This window comes from Nyctereutes procyonoides, unplaced genomic scaffold (assembly GCF_905146905.1).
Source record: "Nyctereutes procyonoides isolate TBG_1078 unplaced genomic scaffold, NYPRO_anot_genome, whole genome shotgun sequence".
In the NCBI taxonomy this organism is placed as follows: domain Eukaryota; kingdom Metazoa; phylum Chordata; class Mammalia; order Carnivora; family Canidae; genus Nyctereutes; species Nyctereutes procyonoides.
The window spans coordinates 25,271,993-25,291,524 of NW_026575139.1; the positions used below are offsets into that span (position 1 = coordinate 25,271,993).

A 19,532-nucleotide genomic window follows, 5' to 3' on the forward strand; every position below is an offset into this window, starting at 1 on the left:
GGAACATCTTTTTAAAGGGCAAAAGGTGTTGAGAGTCAGTGTTCAATGGATTCATGATAGTTCCATTGGGTTTTTTTTTTTTTTTTTTAGATTTTATTTTTAAGTAATCTCTACACCTAATATGGCGCTCAAATTTACAACCCTGAGATCAACAGTCACATCCTTTATTGACTGAGCTAGCCAGGCACCTCTAGTTTTACTGGTCTTAGGAATAAAGCAACCAATGGACTGTTGAAAAGACTAAATAAATCAAGATCATGTCCAGGTCATAACAATGATGGAATAATGTTCAAGTAGAAGATAAAATCAAACCATCATCAATAAGCTTCATTCTTTTTTTTTTTTTTTAGATTTATTTATTTATTCATTCAGAGAGAGCGAGAGAGAGGCAGAGACACAGGCAGAGAGAGAAGCAGGCTCCATACAGGAAGCCCGATGTGGGACTCGATCCCAGGTCTCCAGGATCACACCCTGGGCTGCAGGCAGCGCTAAACTGCTGCGCCACCGGGGCTGCCCAATAAGCTTCATTCTTATCTTTACTATGTGTGGTTGATCATTCTAGCCATTAGAGGAAAAATTCCAGACATTACAAATGTTACTTCTCATCACTAAAACTATCTAGAAAAAAGAACGATTTCCAGAAACTTTCACCTTTTCAGTTTTTTTTTTAAATTTTTATTTATTTATGATAGTCACACACACAGAGAGAGAGAGAGAGAGAGAGAGAGAGAGAGAGAGGCAGAGACACAGGCAGAGTGAGAAGCAGGCTCCATGCACCAGGAGCCCGATGTGGGATTCGATCCTGGGTCTCCAGGATCGCGCCGTGGGCCAAAGGCAGGCGCCAAACCGCTGCGCCACCCAGGGATCCCACCTTTTCAGTTTTGTCCATGGATTTCATTAGAAAAAGTCTATCATTTCACCCAAAGTCATCAGCAGTTGATCATTAATTCAATCAGCAAATACGTACTTGTACATTTACGACATGCCAGGTACTCTATGGATTAGAAATACAGTCCAAAGTATGATTCTTACCTGAAAGAGTTACAATCAATCAATGGATAAGACATGTACCAAAAAATCTCCCAGAATGGTAGCAGTGCCATACAAATAAATACACTGCTCTAGGAGCAATGTGGGAGGCCAGGAAGGAGAGCTCACTTTCCAGATAAGGAATGAAAAGGAAAGACTGGTAAAAGAGGTAAATCTGAGACTAAAGAGCGAAGGAAGAATAGAAGTTCTAATATTAGATATAGGTCAGGGAGAGCTTTCTGAAAAAAGAATAGCATGTATGGAATTAAGATGGGCAAGTGTTACAGGAAAAGTAAATATTTTTCTTTATTTTAAGGTTTATTTACTTATTCGAGAGAGAGAGAGAGAGAGAGGCAGAGAGAGAGAGAGAGAGGCAGAGACATAGGCAGCGGGAGAAGCAGGCTCCCCACAGGAAGCCCTATGTGGGACCCAATCCCGGACCCTGGGATCATGACCTGAGCCCAAGGCAGGCACCCAACTGCTGAGCCACTCAGGGGTCCCGGAAAAGTGAATATCTCAAATGGGAACGGTACATGGTGTTTTTTAAGGAGAGAAGTAATAAAACTAGTCACTAAACTAGGTCTAGAGGGAAGAGGATTTTGAATGCCATGCTAGAATATGAATTTGATCGCATGGTCTGTAAAGTACTACTAATGACTTATGAGCAAAGGACAAAAAAAGCAAATGATACTTTAGAAAGATTAATCTGAGGATAAACAAGATGGCCTGGAATGGGGTTGTTGAGAAGCAGGGAGACCGGTTAGAGACTGCAATAGTTCTGGCAAAACAGGAAGGACACTAAACTCAGAAATTACAGAAATGAAATTCTTTATATGATAAGGCAGTTTATAATTTTTCATATTTCATGGGAACTTCACATTAACTAACTGCTCAAATCAAGCCAAGGGACCCCAATCATGACAAGCTATATATAAATGCCTATACCAAAAAAAAAAAAATCACTGCACTCCAAAATATCCACACCAACAGGGTTGAGACATAATCATGTATCAAATCAAAGGGCCTGGTTCATCTTCCAAAAGACACAATCTAGTTACTATCAGCTCTAGAAGGTACACATTATTTCAATACTAACATATAACAATGCTCCAGGGAAGTGACAAACAATCATGTTTTGAGGACAAATATTCTTTGCATTTTTTTTCTTTCCATCATCTTTATCAGTGCAGATATTTGCATGAAAACAGGATCACTGGTCCTTGGGGATTCATCAGTTCCTATTGCTTATTTTTCATCCATGTCATCCTCTCAATTAATGCAGCAAAGAGGATTGAGACATCGAAACACCAGATTAGGGTGTCAAGTAAATGTCAACCCCTAGAGTAGATGAATAATCTGTAAGGACAAAAAAAGATCTTCCTTTTATGCAAATACACTATATACAATAAAACAAAGAGAGACTGTAGCCAAGAAGTCCAATACATAACAACATGAATCTTTCCAATTCTATTAGCTAAAACTATTTTTTTTAAGATTATTTATTTATTTATTTATTCATGAGACACACAGAGAGAGAGGCAGAGACACAGGCAGAGGTAGAAGCAGGCTCCATGCAGGGAGCCCAATGCGGGACTCGATCCTGGAACTCTGGGATCAGGCCCTAAGCCGAAGGCAGATTTTCATCCATTGAGCCACCCAGGTGTCCCTTAAAACTATTTTCTATATGTCATTTAATTTGTTGTAATCAGGGAAAATGACAGTAAGAGGCAAAGCACTGCTAGAGAAATTGAAATAAGGCTGAATTTTGAACCAGAAAATAATTCTGAAAAGTCTCAGCTGTTTTCACGGGACTCATGTGGCAGAAATGAGCATTTCTGTTGCAGAACTTTGGTTCAGTGCTTAAGGTAGTTGAGTTTGGTGACTCCAAGGACCCACCTCCAATGTTTTAAGTTTTAAAGATACTTGGGATGCCTGGGTGGCTCAGCAGTTGAACATCTGCCTTTGGCTCAGGGCGTGATCCCACGGTCCCAGGATAGAGTCCCACATGGGGCTCCCTGCATGGAGCCTGCTTCTGTGTCTCTCATGAATAAATAAATAAAACCTTTTAAAAAAAGTTTTAAAAATATAAAACACTGAATAGTAATAATGTTTTTAACTGTGTGGATTAAAAACTAAAACAAACCATATCAAGTTTCTGATTCTGTGGAAAGCCATTAAAATGAACTTTACTAAAAAAATAAAAATAAAAAAAATAAAAAATAAATAAAATGAACTTTACTAATGTTTAAGGGGGAACTCTTTTTTCTAAAAGCTGATAAAGAGAAAGAATAATTTATCCTGTAGAAAGAGCTTTCAAGGTAATAATAAATACTTGATAAGATAAAGTCCTTTATAGAAAAATTTTAGTTAATAATAAAAAAATGACAGAATGAGAGTATTACCATCTGGCAACCTACAATAAAACAGGGGATCTCAGCAGTTATCAAACATTGCTAAAACTCTTGTGTAAGGCTGATGGAGAATTTTACAATGAATAATCAGTCTAGGGCAGCCCTGGTGGCCCAGCGATTTAGGGCTGCCTTCAGCCCGGGGTGTGATCCTGGAGACTCAGGATCAAGTCCCACGTCAGGCTCCTTGCACGGAGCCTGCTTCTCCTTCTGCCTCTCTCTCTCTGTCACTCTTTCTCTCTCTCTCTCTCTGTCATGAATAAATAAATAAAATCTTAAAAAAAAAATCAGGCTAATGATGCCTTTATCAACTAATTAATTTTAACATCACAAAGAGAAATAGATAGACATGATGTATCTTCTGATGGATGTACACAATACCACTTATGAAATGGCCAAAATAAAAATAAAAAAGTCAAGCTGTATCTGTGCAAGCTTCTAGATCTAACTACCAGGAAATAAAAAGGGATAAATGAACATATTCAACACTACCACAGAAATATAACAAAATTCAGGAAGTGGAAAATTCTACAGAATAACTAGGTTTAATAAATGGTAAGGGAAGATAAAAGGCAGGTGGAACTATGACAGATTAGAGAGACTTAAGAGATGTATCAACCAAATACAGTGTATGAACCTTATTTAGAACCTAATTCTAACAAACCGACTGTATAAAAACAATTATAACTCAAACTGGGAAATCCGAATCCTGATGAGCTATTTGATGATATTAAGCAAGTTTGTTAAAAATGTTTAGGCATAATAGTGGAATTGTGGTTATATCTAAAAAGGCGAGGGAAGGAAACAGAACTTGTGTTTTGGTAATATATATGTAGTTACTGGCCAACGAGGTAATATAATACCTAAGATTTGCTTTAAAATAATTATGGGAGGTTGTATAAGTAAACAGATTGGCCAATGGTTAACTATGGAAGCTGGGTCATGGCAACATGAGGTCATTCTTCTAGTCTCTCTACTTTGATATATGTTTAAAACTCTCCATAATAAAAAATGGGGGGAAATATCTTACCTTTCCCAAAAGGAAGGCAGAAAAAAACTAATCAGAGGAAATATAGCAATTTCAACTACAACTAACTAGAGATAATACTATTGATAAATACATTTGGCAATATAACATCTTCTTGGGCAGCTCAGGTGGCTCAGTGGTTTAGTGCCGCCTTCAGCTCAGGGCCTGATCCTGAAGACCCCGGATCGAGTCCCACATCAGGCTCCCTGCATGGAGCCTGCTTCTCCCTCTCCCTGTGTCTCTGCCTCTCTCTCTCTCTTTCTCTCTCTGTGTCTCTCATTAATAAATAAAAAACAAAACAAAACAATAAAAAAATCTTCTTGATATAATGAGCATAAAATTTATAAAGAAAAACTGACACAGAGAAATAAAGGATTATTATTATTACAGCATTTACTACCTAGAGCTAGTAACAGAATCAACTTCTATATTATACCAACCTAGCATTCATGAATTTAATAATCACAGACTTGACTTTTCATTATAAACCCTGAAAGTCCATGACATACATGGTAAATGTTAACTTGCCGACGCATAAATTTTAATCATGAAAAATAAATGACCAGTAACACGGAAGAGAGTTAGGTAACAATGAGTGAACCTAGTAGACCACTAGCAACCATATCTCAAAGCAGTTTGTTGTTTCCTGCTCCTTGATTCATGAAGTGATTAAAAAATATTTTCTTGGTAAAAGAAGGCCAACTATTAATGACAGTGATGGAAATATAGAAAAGATAAAGAGGCCTAAGGAAGTGAGGACTTTTAATCAAAAATTAGAAGTTTTAAATGATATTTTAAAGTGAAATATTGAATTTGGCAGTAACTTAAATCAACAATGTGAACAAATCTTCTATATGCTCTATAAATCAACAATTTATGAAATTGTTTTTGGGATTGTTCTAATCAGGGCAAAACTTGCATGTTTAAAGAAAGTTATAAGCTAGTACAGCCTCTCACAATTGTGGATTCATGAAGGTGTCAGGAAGTACCCATTGAGAACAAAGTTCTAACCACTATATGTTGAGTTTCTCTTTCGCTTACAAAGTGAGAATTTCTATAATTTCTTTTCCAGTTTTACAATGAACACAGTATGGGAAGAAATATAATCTATAAAGGAGTAAGTTACACTAAAAGAATGGAGAGTAGACAGGAATAAATGAGAAGTTTTAAAATTATTACTCATGACAATCGACTATGTTCTTAGCCTGTTATATGGCCCTTTATTTGGGGAACCAATCCTTCCTCCCATTCCACGTGATTTGGATTAGACTAACCCCTCTAATCTGTGTCTGTATCCTGAACCCAGGCTTGGCCCATTAAAGTACTCTAGGCTAACTGGCTAAAGGATTGGTTCTAAGATAGGTACGTGAGTCAAGATGGTATAGAATGAGTCCTCCCCAGGATCTTTCTTTTGGAATGTTCAGAAAAGATGGTTCTTTATTTTGGGATTATGAAATATAAATACATATAAACTGGAGCTACTTTTGGCCACCTTCCCCACCTCGAGATGCAAAACAAAAGCAAAAACAAGAGCACATCCCAATGATATTAAAGGTCAAACATCTAGATACCCTTAAAGCTACTCCTACACCTGAAATTTTGATTTATGTGAACTAATGAGGTCCCTCTTTTGCTTAAGCTACTTTGATTTGACATTCTATTGCTTTAAACTAAGGTTTCCAATATACTTTTATTGTACAAAGAAAAATAACTTGTTACTGAGTAAACTTAGTAATTATTCCAGTATACTATACCATAAAAAGGCACTCTAGATTACAGTGACTTCTTACCTTCACAATGCCTAGTAAAGATCCTTTTTAAATTATAGCTAGCACTCATTAGGAAATACACAACATGCAACCTTGAAAAATGTGATCTGGGTACTCACACTCATCCAGCCCCAGCTGATAGGCCAAGTTCTGTAGGCCTCGTACCTTCTCCATCAGATTAGCTGTGGTGAGGCTCCCCAGTTCTGAAACAGAATCATTTGTTTCAATATCATTTCTTTCTACTCTTCTCTAGTAACAACCTATTCAGGTTGCAAATCCTTGCTATAAAAGTTTCCAAGCTTAATTCTTATCTAAGAAGTAGAAAATGGATCCATATCTCTTCTCATCCAATTATTCCCCTTACACACACAGTGAATTTTTCCTACTGTTGCAAAATGCTTCAGATGAACTTATTAATGAGAAGAGAGTTAGTATAAATATACAGCAAATTATATTTTATCCCAACGATCCTTTTATAAATTTCATTTTGCCCATCACAGAAGATGAACACACTGTTAAAATATGAAACTTTGTGATCTGACACAGCAGATCTTAGTCTGAGAAAGATGTCTGAGAAAGTCTCACAGACTTTCAAAATGGATACTGTCTCCGCTATCGTTTGTAAGTCTTCTTATTCCAAATAACAATAAAATAGCAATAAAACACTTACTCTTCCCCATTTCCCTAAGTTTAGAAAACAAAGACTAAATATTAATCCAAACTTTCCCTTCAAACCAAAGTTCTATAAAATTTAAGTTTACCAGATAAAAAGATAGTATACTTTAAATAAAAACTTAGTTCCCAGATTTTCATTTAAATAGCACCCAATTCCTTTCATGTTTAAGGCACAGGTCAATTTGCATGGAACATAACGATATGATCCCTTTTAAAAAATTTAAAGTTTCCAGGGATCCCTGGGTGGCGCAGCGGTTTGGTGCCTGCCTTTGGCCCAGGGCACGATCCTGGAGACCCGGGATCGAATCCCACATCGGGCTCCCGGTGCATGGAGCCTGGTTCTCCCTCTGCCTGTGTCTCTGCCTCTCTCTCTCTGTGACTATCATAAATAAATAAAAATTAAAAAAAAAATTTAAAGTTTCCTTAGAAAATACACATGCATGAGATGTTATATAAATGTCCATTTGGAACATTTACAACAATGAACCTAAGGTGCCCTTGAGATTTAATTTTTCCATGGTTGGAGGAGGGGATCCTCATTTAAGCATTTCATGCAGTACAATGAATTACTTCCGAAATCAAATAAAGATGTTATTTTCTCCCACTTATCATGCCACCCTCATTATTGATACCTGGCATAAGTAGACTTTCACGATCTATTCAGCTGCTTAAATACCTCAAGAATGCCAGATTTTTACCTTAATTTCAGTCTATTACTTTACAACCATCATGAATCTTATCACCAGAAAGATGATAAAAATTAAATAAGTAGAGCAAAATCAAGGAAAATTAATGTTTTTTAATTTAAATTTCTACTCTGTGGTTGAGTTCCAAGTCATTTATCAAACAACAATATTCACTACTTACACTATTGTTTATGGGAGAAATTGATGGGATGGAAAGAACTAAAAGACAGGTTTTAACCCACTATGGGGTTATCAATTAATAGTACTGACAACAATACATAGCATTAAATCCTAAGTAAGGCACTTGTGTTAGACTGATAAGAGACTAGACTTAAAAGATCATTTTAAATTTTAACTCTTTCTAATAAATCTTGGTTAAGTTAACCTCTGAACCTTAGATATCATCATACCTAACTCACATGACCTTTATGAGAATTAAATGGGAAAAATTTATGAGATTTTTTGTCGACTATAACATTATACAAAATAAAATTAATATTAAAGGAATTTAGTAGCAGAAGAAATCATGAGTGGGTCCTGAACTGAAAGGATTTATTCACATGGAAAAGTAGAGACAAGCATTCAGACATGAAGAACCATGAATAAGCTTGGTTAAGTTGGCAGTTTGACTGCAGCAAATACTTGTAAGGGAACAGTGAGAGAATATTGGAAAGGTGTTTTGTAAAGGAACATAAATGTCAGGTGACAAGTCAGAGGTCACCAGCATTGCTTACCTTTCAACATGTCAATGTCATCACGTTCTATTTCAGCCATCCATTTGGGTGGAGAGCTAGTAATAGGCTGTCAGAATATAAGAATATATCCACTCAGATACATACAAAATGTAGAGACCATAATCTTCCTTTTTATATGAAAAGTAGCTGTGACACAACTTTCAGGTTGTTTGAAAATACTGGCAAATGATAATTTCAAAAACCCAGATTTCTCAAGCTTCAGCTATGACCTAAAACCAGTCACCTTGCAAAATAATTCTGCTCACCTTTACAAAAAGCTGATCTCAGAGAAATGATCTTAGAAGAGAGGTCTGACCACAAAAAAAAAAAAAAAAGAAGAGAGGTCTATTACTATTTCATGCATAAGAGGTTAGGAAAGCAATGAAAGAAATTACTTGAAATTCAGTTCTGGTAAAAGCCTCCAACTGAACTGTTTGAGACAGTCATGAGTAACATTCTCTGGCAGAGGGGAAGACTCATAGAAAGATGTCTCTCTCTTTTCTCTCCACACAAATGCAGAGGACTATTACTCAGCCATTAAAAAGAATTAAATCTTGGGATGCCTGCATGGCGCAGTTGGTCGAGCATCCAGCTCTTTGTTTCATCTCAGGTCATAATCTTATGGGTTGTGGGAGTGAGCCCTTTGGCAGGGAGTCTGCTTTAAGATTCTCTCCCTCTGCTCGTCCCCCCACTCACATTCACTCTAAGATAAATAAATAAAACCTTAAAAAAAAAAGGAATGCAATCTTGCCATTTATGACAACATGAATAGACCTAGAGGATATTATGCTAAGTCAGACAAAGAAAGACAAATAGCATGATTTCTCTTATATGTGGAATCTGAAAATAAAACAAAAAACCAGACTCAAGAATACAGAAAACTGGTGGTTGTATTGGAATTAGCAAAATAGGTAAGAGGGATTAAGAGGTACAAACTTGCAGTTATACAGTAAAAAAGTCACAGAAATGAAAAGTATAGCATAGGGAATATAGTTGATAATAATGTAATATATATAATTGTTGATTCACTATGTTCTACACCTGAAGCTAATATATGTCAACTATACTTCAATTAAAAATTTTAAAAAGAGGAAATCCTCAATTTGTGAGAAGACTATAAGGGTCATCACTTCAAATTTCATTATATTGTAGACATTTTAGAAAACTGTAGAATTTTAAGTTATATTCTCATTTCATTTTTTTAAGATTTATTTATTTATTTATTTATTTATTTATTTATTTATTTATTTATTTATTTATGAGAGAGAGAGAGAGAGAGAGAGAGAGAGAGAGAGAGAGAGGCAGAGACACAGGCAGAGGGAGAAGCAGGCTCCATGCCGGGGGCCCGACGCGGGACTCGATCCCGAGACTCCAGGATCGCGCCCTGGGCCAAAGGCAGGCACCAAGCCGCTGAGCCACCCAGGGATCCTCCTATATTCGCATTTCTGAAAAGTGAACTTAAAAATGTGAAAAAGAGGGATCCCTGGGTGGCTCAGCAGTTTAGCGCCTGCCTTCAGCCTGGGGTGTGATCCTGGGGTCCTGGGATCGAGTCCCACATCGGGTTCCCTGCGTGGAGCCTGCTTCTCCCTCTGCCTGTGTCTCTGTTTCTCTGTGTATCTCTCATGAATAAATAAAATCTTTAAAAAAAAATGTGAAAAAGAGCCCATTTTTGGAATAACTTTGGACAACAGTTTTCAATCCTAGTTACACATGAGAATCATCTACGTAACAAAAAAATACAGATGACCTGGCCACACTCCACATGCATAGATTTAAAATATCAGAGGTGGAAGGAGGATCCAGTGGAGAGAACAGAGCCAACGGCCAATTACGTATGTATTTTTTTAAATGTAATACCACCTATTTAGCTTCAAAAACATTTTTGCATCCTAAGCATACAAAAAAGGTAACAAAACATTGCAAATTGTATTTAGTACAGAAGGTTCTTGAACTTTCATTGTTGCACTGGCTCTTTGCTTTACAATGAAGACAATGAAGAGATCTACAATTTGTTTAAAACTACCACACTAGGGATGTCTGGGTAGCTCACCGGTTGAGTGCCTGCCTTTAGCTCAGGGTGTGATCCCAGGTCCTGGGATTGAGTCCTGGATCACGCTTCCTGCAAGGAGCCTGCTTCTTCCTCTGCCTATGTCTCTGCCTCTCTCTCTGTATCTCTCATGAATAAATAAATAAAATCTTAAAAAAAAAAAAAAAAAAACCAAAAAACTACCACACTAGGAACACCTGGGTGGCTCAATGGGTTAAGCATCTGCCTTCAGCTTAGGTCATGATCCTGAGATCCTGGGATCAAGCCCCATGTCAGGCTCCCCTGAGTAGGGAGCCCACTTTTCCCTCTCCCTCTGCTGCTCTCCCTGCTTGTGCTCTTTCACGTTCTGTCAAATAAATAATAAAATCCTAAAAAAAAACAAAAAACACAAAACTACCACACATTAAAAAAGATCCAAACACTTCTCATGCCAGTGGACCCCCCTCCTTTTCCACAGCTAAGAATGCCAACAGAATGCTATGTTACTATACACAAAAATAAGACATAAAGCTAAATGAACACCCACCACAGGGTCCACAGGTACAGCCACACAGCACACTTCCCAAGTTATAACCATTACATACGTATTTTTTAAAAGCTGCAGGACTGCACACAGATGATTCTGTTGTGCAGGCAGGGGTATGGCTAAGAAACATTATGTCTGCTGAGTCTTTTTTTTTTTTTTTTAATTAACATGAGTGACCAATGCATCGTGTTACTTAATTTCCAAAACAACAGGATGAAGCAGGTATTATTATCCTCATCTTACAAGGGAAAAAAACTGACGTATAGGAAAATTATAAATCACTTGCCTCTAGATACACAGCTACTGGAGCCAAGATTTAAACCCAGGAAGTCTGGGTTCAGAAACCATTACTCTATACACCTTTCCTAGAAGGCCATTGGTCAAATTTGCCATTTTTACCCACCAGTAGGGAAACAGACTATATCAGGAGATTTTAACCTAGGGTCCTGGGATGATCCTGAACTCCTAGAAACAAAACAGTATGAATGTGCATACTTCTAGGGAAAAGGGGTCGATACATAATCAGATTTTCAAAAAACAGCATATTTTAATAAAAGGTTTTTAAAGATTTTTAAAAAACCTTTTATTTCTAACTCAAAATACTTAGTTGTTACAAATATAATTAACTAAACTGAAAAGTCAGTATGAATCAGAACGTAAGAAAATTAATTTAGACACTTTCTATTCAATCTACTAGACAAAAGCCAATCTAATACTAATAACTACTATGTACTCTTTATTACATCCTAGGTACAATGCAATGTATTTTACATGCATTATGGCATTTTACACGAAGAAACCTATGAGGTAGTTTCAACACTAAGGCTCAGAAATGTTAGGAAACTTGTTTAGGTCGCAGGCAGCTAAAAGCAGATTCAGGTCTCAAATCCAAGTGTATCTGACTCCAGAGCCCTATATTATCCCGAACTCTTCATGCTTAGGCCTTACTGAATGCTAAGAGTATGGGCCAACTTTCCTATAACCCCAGCTTTTGAATAAATGAGAGGCCACAAAATCTGACTACCACTGAACAGATACTGTCAAGGAACCTAAAAGCCACTGGCCCAGAGGGGCTTTAAATATATATATATATATTTAACTTTATTTACTTACTTACTTACTTACTTATTTATTTATTTATTTATTTATTTTTAAGGTTTTATTTATTTAGGGGATCCTGGGTGGCTTAGTTGTTAAGCGTCTGCCTTAGGCTCAGGTCATGATCCCTGAGTCCTGAGATCAAGCCCCACTTTGGGAATCTCTGCTCAGTGGGGAGTCTGCTTCTCCCTCTACCTGCCCCACCCCCCTGCTCAGGTTCTCTCTCGCTATCTCTCAAATAAATAAATACTCTTTTTAAAAAATATCTTATTTATTTATTTATTTATAAGATTTATTTATTTATATATTCAGAAAGAATGAAAGAGAGGCAGAGACACAGGCAGAGAGAGAAGCAGGCTCCATGCAGGGAGCCCGACGTGGGACCCGATCCCAGGTCTCCAGGATCACACCCCGGGCTGCAGGCGGCGCTAAACTGCTGCGCCACCGGGGCTGCCCAAAAAATATCTTATTTATTTATTTGAGGTGGGGGAGAAGCAGAGGGAGAGGTACAAGCAGAGTGAGTAGCCCAACTCAGGGCTCGATTCCATGACACCGAGATCATACCTGAGTCAAAATTAAGGGTCATGAGGATCCCTGGGTGGCTCAGTGGTTTAGTGCCTGCCTTCGGCCCAGGGCGTGGTCCTGGAGTCCCAGGATCGGGTCCTATATCGGGCTCCCTGCAGGGAGACTGCTTCTCCCTCTGCCTGTGTTTCTGCCTCTCTCTCTGTGTGTGTCTCATGAATAAATAAATAAAATCTTAAAAAAAAAAAAAAGAATCAAGGGTCAGCCACTCAAGGGACTAAGCCACTCAGGTGCCCCTAGGCGGCCTTATTATCTAACTCAACATCTATAACTCTAACAATAAGTAGAGAATGCTAAGCATATAGCAAGGTACACAAGGTTCTTGAACTATCATTGTTGCAGTGGCTCTTCCCTTTACAGACAACAAAAAAGAGTTTTACAGTTTGTTTAAAAACAAAGTTTAAAACTACCTTTAAAAACATTTAAAACTACCACACTACACTAAAAAAGTGAGAGTTTTATTACAAGTCCCCAGTGGCATATTTTACTAGATAGAGCATGAACTCTAGAATAGATATAACCTGCATTCAAATGCTGGTCTGTCACTCACTAGGTCTTGGGCAAGTAATTTTCAAGGTTCCCTTTCAGTTTTAACTGAAAAGTTTTAACACTGGACTCAAATGCTTCTGTATATGATGGTAAGAGTATGGATGCTAGTAATCAGATCAATGGATTCAAAACCTGGTTCTGCCACATATTGCCTATATCCTTGGGTAACCTCTCTCTCTCTCTGTCCATTTCCTTGACTATAAAATTGGGATAATAATAGTACCTATACCCCACACGGTTTTGTAAAGATTAAATAATATATGTATAGTGCTCAGAACAGTGCTGGGCATATGGTGCTATGTAAGTGCTGCTACCTGATACTATAACCATATTCTCCTGGTTGTGGGAATATAAGAGAATATATGGAGAGTATCTAGCACAGTGAAAGTACAAAAGGTATGGCTCTAATGGATGTCTTTCTTTGCTTTATGATGAATCACTGAGAAATTTCAAAATCCTGTAAGGAGGTATAAGTTAAGGTCACAACGCATCCCATAAACAAAAGGAAAAAAGCTTTAAAATCATGGTATGGGCAAAAAATAATACTGATGTTACATTAAATATTTCAACTAAAACAGAGCATCTGAACAGAGGAAGACATTATCATAAACATGATAATAATATACACGGATTTCCAGGGCTGTAGTTACAAACTGATTTGAAACCTCTGACATTTTTCTTGAAAATAAAGAAATAGGAGATATTTGAACTTTCACTAAAGAGCGAAACACTGGATAAACAATATTAGAGAAGTGAAATAAATATGACTTACACTTTTAAAGGAAGCTGCAAATTCAGCGACACCTGGTACTGAAAAAGACACATTATTTATTCAATAAACATTTTAGTGCCCCAGATATAGAGGATCCAAATAATAAGAAAATAGCCTTGCCTTCAAGGAGCTTAAAGTCTGGAAGAGGAGAAAGAGTACTCAGTAACCATAATATTGGTTAAGTGCTCCAAGAAAGATACTAGGCACAATGGGAAGACGGGGGTTGGGGGGTGGGGAATCTGTATCAGACTGAGGGGGCAGGAAAAGCTTCTTAGAGAAAATAATTCTTCAACCAAACTTGCAAGGATCAGGAATTAGCTGTATCAGAGAATGGGGAGATACACTATCTCTTATCAGAAAGTTTAAATTTTTTTAGGTATGCTGTCCCGTCATGGATTGACAATTGGATAATTGTTTATTTAAATGCCCCATGGGAAGAATCATGTTAGAAAATAAAAAGATAAAAGATAGATATTTAAAAATAAAATATTGTTCAACCAATAAAGAAATATGAACTAAAAATAATAAAAATCAGTAATATCCAGGAGCGCCTGGTTGCTAGTTGAGCGTCTGACTCTTGATTTTGGCTCAAGTCATGATCTCAGAGTTGTGGGATCAGTCTTGTCAGGCTCTGCACTCAGTGGGGAGTCTGCTTGGGATTCTCTCTCCCGCTGCCCCTCCCCACCCTCTAAATAAATGAATCTTTTTAAAAAAAATCAGTAACATCCAATATTGCCTAGTATTTGAGCAAATGGGCACTCTCATACACAACCACTCTCTTCCTTGCACACAAAGACACATGTTGTTTGTAATGTCAAACAGTGGATCTAAGGTTTCCAAATAGGGTAGAAATACATAAACCATAGTATATCTATATAATGAAATACTTTAGGAATGAAATAGATTTACACCTACTAATGTAGAAAGATCCATTAAAAGGTGGAATAAGTTAAGCTGCATTAACTTAACCATGTATATATGACCCCATCATTACATCAAAAAAGCAAAATCAAAAACCCAAACAAATCCAAAAAACCCTGCTGTATACTTTATTAATATGTATTTATGTACCATACAATCATAAAAAAGGCCAAAAGAATTTGTACCAAACTATTAACTGTGAGTTTACAAGAGTGAAGGAGGTGAGGAAATACTACTTTATGTACCTCTGTATTGTCTGAACTTATTACAAATGCATTTTTTAAGGGTCTATATCATAATTTCTTGAGTCAACACCGTATTCTGAAAAAGTTAAACTACCAAACAGCTAGCCTTAAAATTAGACCACAGAATTCAGTCTCTTGCCTGTGAAGTGAAATCAAAATTTTAACCATTATAGTTAAATAATAACTTCAAAAAATCTCTGTCAAAGTAGCACTGGATTGTCCTACATTGATTCTAATATCAAGAAACCAAAAACTTACATTGTTCTGGCCAAAGGTCTGGTGAGGCACGGTCAAGTTTTTCAAAACTTAGCAAAGATGCTTCCAGATCTGTCCCTAGAACAAAACACCCAGATGAGCCAAAAAGACACAAAACACTTTAATTTACAATATTTCAATCTCAAAGAACACAACAAACTGAACACTCACCTGGAAGTCTAGAAATTTGATTTCTATAGCTACTGATACTACTAGGCCATGATGTTACACAAATAAATTATTCTCCTTTAACAAACTTCACTTTTCTGATCTCTAAAATGGGAGCAACATTTTAGTCAGGTGTTAGGAAAAACAATTATCAACAAACCCACCTGCATCTTCACTCATACTCTTAGAATTTCCCCCAAGTGTCCTTGCTCTCAAGAAAGACAAACTCGGGGATCCCTGGGTGGCGCAGCGGTTTGGCGCCTGCCTTTGGCCCAGGGTGCGATCCTGGAGACCCGAGATCGAATCCCACGTCGGGCTCCCAGTGCATGGAGCCTGCTTCTCCCTCTGCCTGTGTCTCTGCCTCTCTCTCTCTCTCTCTCTCTATCATAAATAAATAAATAAAAATTAAAAAAAAAAAAAAGAAAGACAAACTCCTCTGCAGACCTGTGGAGGTCACTTTCTCTTGCTTTGTCAAAGATATCATCTTGAATAATCTCTCTTGCACATTTTCTACCTTCTCTACTGGCTCAAATTCAACAACAAGCAAGCCTGCTGTAGAATTCCCCTTCTTTGAAAAAAACTCTTCGGTGACCCATTACCTCCTTAACTCCTCCTTCATTACAAAAGTTCTTGAGTTGTCTATCTTGATGTCTCCACTTCCTCACCTCACATTCTCTCCTTAACCCAAGACAATCAGGCTTCTGCTCCTGCGTACATAGAAACTGCTGTGGTCAAGGTCATCTATAAACTATGTTGCTAAATCCAGTGGTCATTTCTCTGTTGTCTAATATGTGGCTTCTTTGCAGCACTTACACACTGACCACTCTCCTCGAAAAACTCCATTTCCAGGGCACCTGTGTGGTTCAGTCAGTTAATCGTCTGAGTCTTGGTTTTAGCTCAGGTCATGATGTTAGGGTTGTGAGATCAAGTTCTGTGTCAGGCTCTGTATTCATAATAAATAAATCTTTAAAAAAAAAAAAGAAAAAGAAAAAGAAAAACTCCACTTCCAGCTTCTGTAAAACCACTATGCTGGTTTTTTTCCTACCTCACGAATTCCTTCCTTACTTTCCTCCACTCAGGTCCCACCCTAGGATGGCTTCACTCTCTACCTAAAGTCTCCTAAGGAGATCTCATCTAGCCCCATAGCATGTACCATCATTTATATGTCAATTAACTCCATATTTATATTTCCAGTCCCAGTCCTTCCCAGAACTTCAGAGGTATAGCTAAGAGGCTACTTAGCAAACTTCTCTGCCAGAGCTCTGTTAACTCTTAACATCTCTCTCCATTTACATGTGTGGAAACTTTTCTAATTACGTTCAAAACCATTTCCAGCTTAAGAAGTATCACCGCCATGAACCCCAATTTTTCAAATCAAAACCCAGATATCATCCATCCTTCATGCCTCCCTTTCCTTCAACCTTCCATTACAATCCATTAGTAAATCCAGTAGTTTCTACCTCCAAAAACACAATGAAACCAAATTAGTTAACTAAGGAACCATCATATCTCTCCCAGACTACTTCAGAAGCTTTTCAACAGTTCTCCCTGCTTTTATTACCTCTTCCCCTCTCTACCCAAATCTATTCTCACAAAGTAGGTAGAACGGATTTTTTCTTTTTCCTCTGGCAAGAAAAATACATTTTCAGAGAGCATCCAGGGCAGCCCCGGTGGCCCAGTGGTTTAGCGCCGCCTTCAGCCCAGGGTGTGATCCTGAAGACCCGGGATCGAGTCCCACATCGGGATCCCTGCATGGAGCCTGCTTCTCCCTCTGCCTGTCTCTCTCTTTCTCTGTCTCTCTCTCTGTCATGAATAAATAAAATCTTAAAAAGAGAGAGAGAGAGAGAGAGAGAGAGAGAGCGAGCATCCAGTCAGGAGAAGGAATCTCTCTCTCCTTTTTAAGATTTATTTACTTAGAGAGAGAGCGAGAGAGTGTGTGTGTGTGTGTAGGGGCCGAGAAAGAATCCTCAAGCAGACTCTCTGCTGAGCACAGAGCCCCAATTGTGACTCAATCCCAGGACTCTGAGATCATGACCTGAACGGAAATCAAGAGTTGGCTGCCTGACTGAGCCATCCAGGTGCCCCAAGGAATTTCTTTTGACTCTGAACACCCATAATTTCTTATACAGTATGCACCTGTGCTAAAAAAAAAAAAAAAAAAAAACTTAAGATTAAGTTAAACTCAAAACCTAAGACTAATATATTATTTATGTATATATTCTAAATGGTCTGTTGTTTGCCAGACCCTGTGCTAAACTCTGGGATCCAACTATGAACAAGACAGACTTGAATTTATAAACCTGTATGAAAGGGACAAAGTTAACAGAATAACTACGCTGACAATGAAGGTAACGAGATAGTGAATAACAGTGAAGAGAGGCAACTCTAGATACTGTGTTCTGGGAAACTTCTCTGAGAGGTGACATCTAAAATGAGACCTGACATGATCTCAGGGTTGTGAATCGGAGCCCTGTGTAGGGCTCCAAGCTCAGAGTGGAGTCGGCTTGAGAGTCTTTCCTCCTCCCTCCCTGTCCCCCTCTGCTCCTTCCCCCGCTCTCTCACATATGCTCTCTCTTAAAAATTATATATATATATATATATACACATATATATGTGTATATATATATATATAAAAGTAAAATGAAACCTGAAAGTGCAAAAGCATTTACATGATTGATTAATCTTTTCCTCTTCCAAAGTACCTCGTATTACATCTTTCACAGAGTGGGAACTGAGTAACAGCTCCCCTGGCTTCAATTGCTTTATTCCTGAAATTTCCAAGATTCCTTCCAAACATGAAATGTGTTTGAGGAGGAAAAACTATATATCAATGAAATGGACGTAGGGATGGCGACGGTGGAAGCAAAAATTAAGTAGTTCAGAAATGACGGCAAAACCATAATTAACAGAACCGCGCGCAAAAGCACGTGATTATATCAAAATCAACTGCTATCTGAAATGACTTGCATCTTAGACAACATATAAACAGAAATCGTTCACTCATTCAGACTGAGGAGATAACACATGCAGCAGAAGCAAGAGAGTATGAGATAAGTGTTATGACCTCACTGAAAAGCTCAATTGTCTGTCATCTTCCTTCCGGACTCTCACTGGGAGCGGCCAAGATAGGGCAACCATCCCAATCTAGTGAGACAGACAGGAGTATCAGGTTTTCCTCTGCGGCTTAATCGCGGGATGAGGTCAGCCACCAACCCTAGCTAGGGTTTGAGAGAATCGTTTCAGATGCTCACAACGGAGAAATTCGACCCTTCAATGGGGCGCCCTAGGAAGAGGAAAGCTACCAAGCTTTCACTAAGGCACCACATTTACCCTAGCAGCATCTCCTCCTCGGCTCTGCCTCACCCAAATGGGGCTAAGGGAGGGCTAGAGCGACCCTCGTCCTTTTGCCTGGAATGGGCCACACGAGGGTGCGCACCCTCCTCCACCCTCCTGGTGCACAGAGGGGAAACCGGGTACCTCCGGAGGTGCTGTGAAGAACCCGCGAGCTTGAGGACGCACTCGCTTCCTAAGGAAAACTGGAAAGAGTGGGAGCCCAAGGGAAAAAAAAGTGTAAGTTTGAGGGACAGACAAAGGAGTGGAAGTCCCCAGCGGAGCAAGGGAGGTTGCAGCCTAAAGATCTCTAAGGCAGTTCTTACCGTCTGTGGGAGACGCCATCTTCCAACCCATGTCACGTGACACCGCCAACCGTCGGCGGGAAAGCAGAGATCCATAAGCCACGCCCCTCCCCCAGAGACCCAATCGCCAGCTCGCAGCCTCTTTTCATTTCCCCGCCCCATAGGGCCGTCTTTGCCTAGCCCCGCCCCCAGCGCTGGCCACACCCCCTCGCGCAGTGGATGAGGTGGCGCGACTGCGAAGCTCTTGCCGGGTCTTATTTACTCTCCTCGGTGAGGGGGTGGGGTGGCGGTCGTCCCTGTGGCCAATCGCGGTTCCCGTTTAGGGGGCGTCTCCTCCGAGAGCCCATTACTGAGCACCCAAGTCGGGGCACTGCCCTACCTCCGCCAACAGAATTTGCTGAGGTGG

General features: G+C 38.8%; 1 protein-coding gene across 6 annotated transcripts in view; it reads right to left on the minus strand.

Annotated features, from left to right (window-relative positions):
- The window catches only part of LIN52 (lin-52 DREAM MuvB core complex component), a 115,228-nt gene extending 96,013 nt beyond the window's left edge, over positions 1–19,215 (minus strand). For 5 of the 6 annotated variants that reach the window (XM_055304378.1, XM_055304382.1, XM_055304380.1 and 2 more), the window contains exons 1-5: positions 19,148–19,215; positions 15,327–15,401; positions 13,903–13,940; positions 8,329–8,395; positions 6,353–6,436 (exon numbers count right to left, since the gene is read on the minus strand). In XM_055304378.1, coding sequence (XP_055160353.1) covers positions 6,353–6,436; positions 8,329–8,395; positions 13,903–13,940; positions 15,327–15,401; positions 19,148–19,178 — 295 coding nt within the window. In that variant the 5' untranslated portion in view covers positions 19,179–19,215. Of the gene's footprint in view, positions 1–746; positions 2,386–6,352; positions 6,437–8,328; positions 8,396–13,902; positions 13,941–15,326; positions 15,402–19,147 lie in introns of those variants that run through there. The other variant, XM_055304379.1, reaches the window with a different exon arrangement.
- Positions 19,216–19,532: the final 317 nt, after the last annotated feature.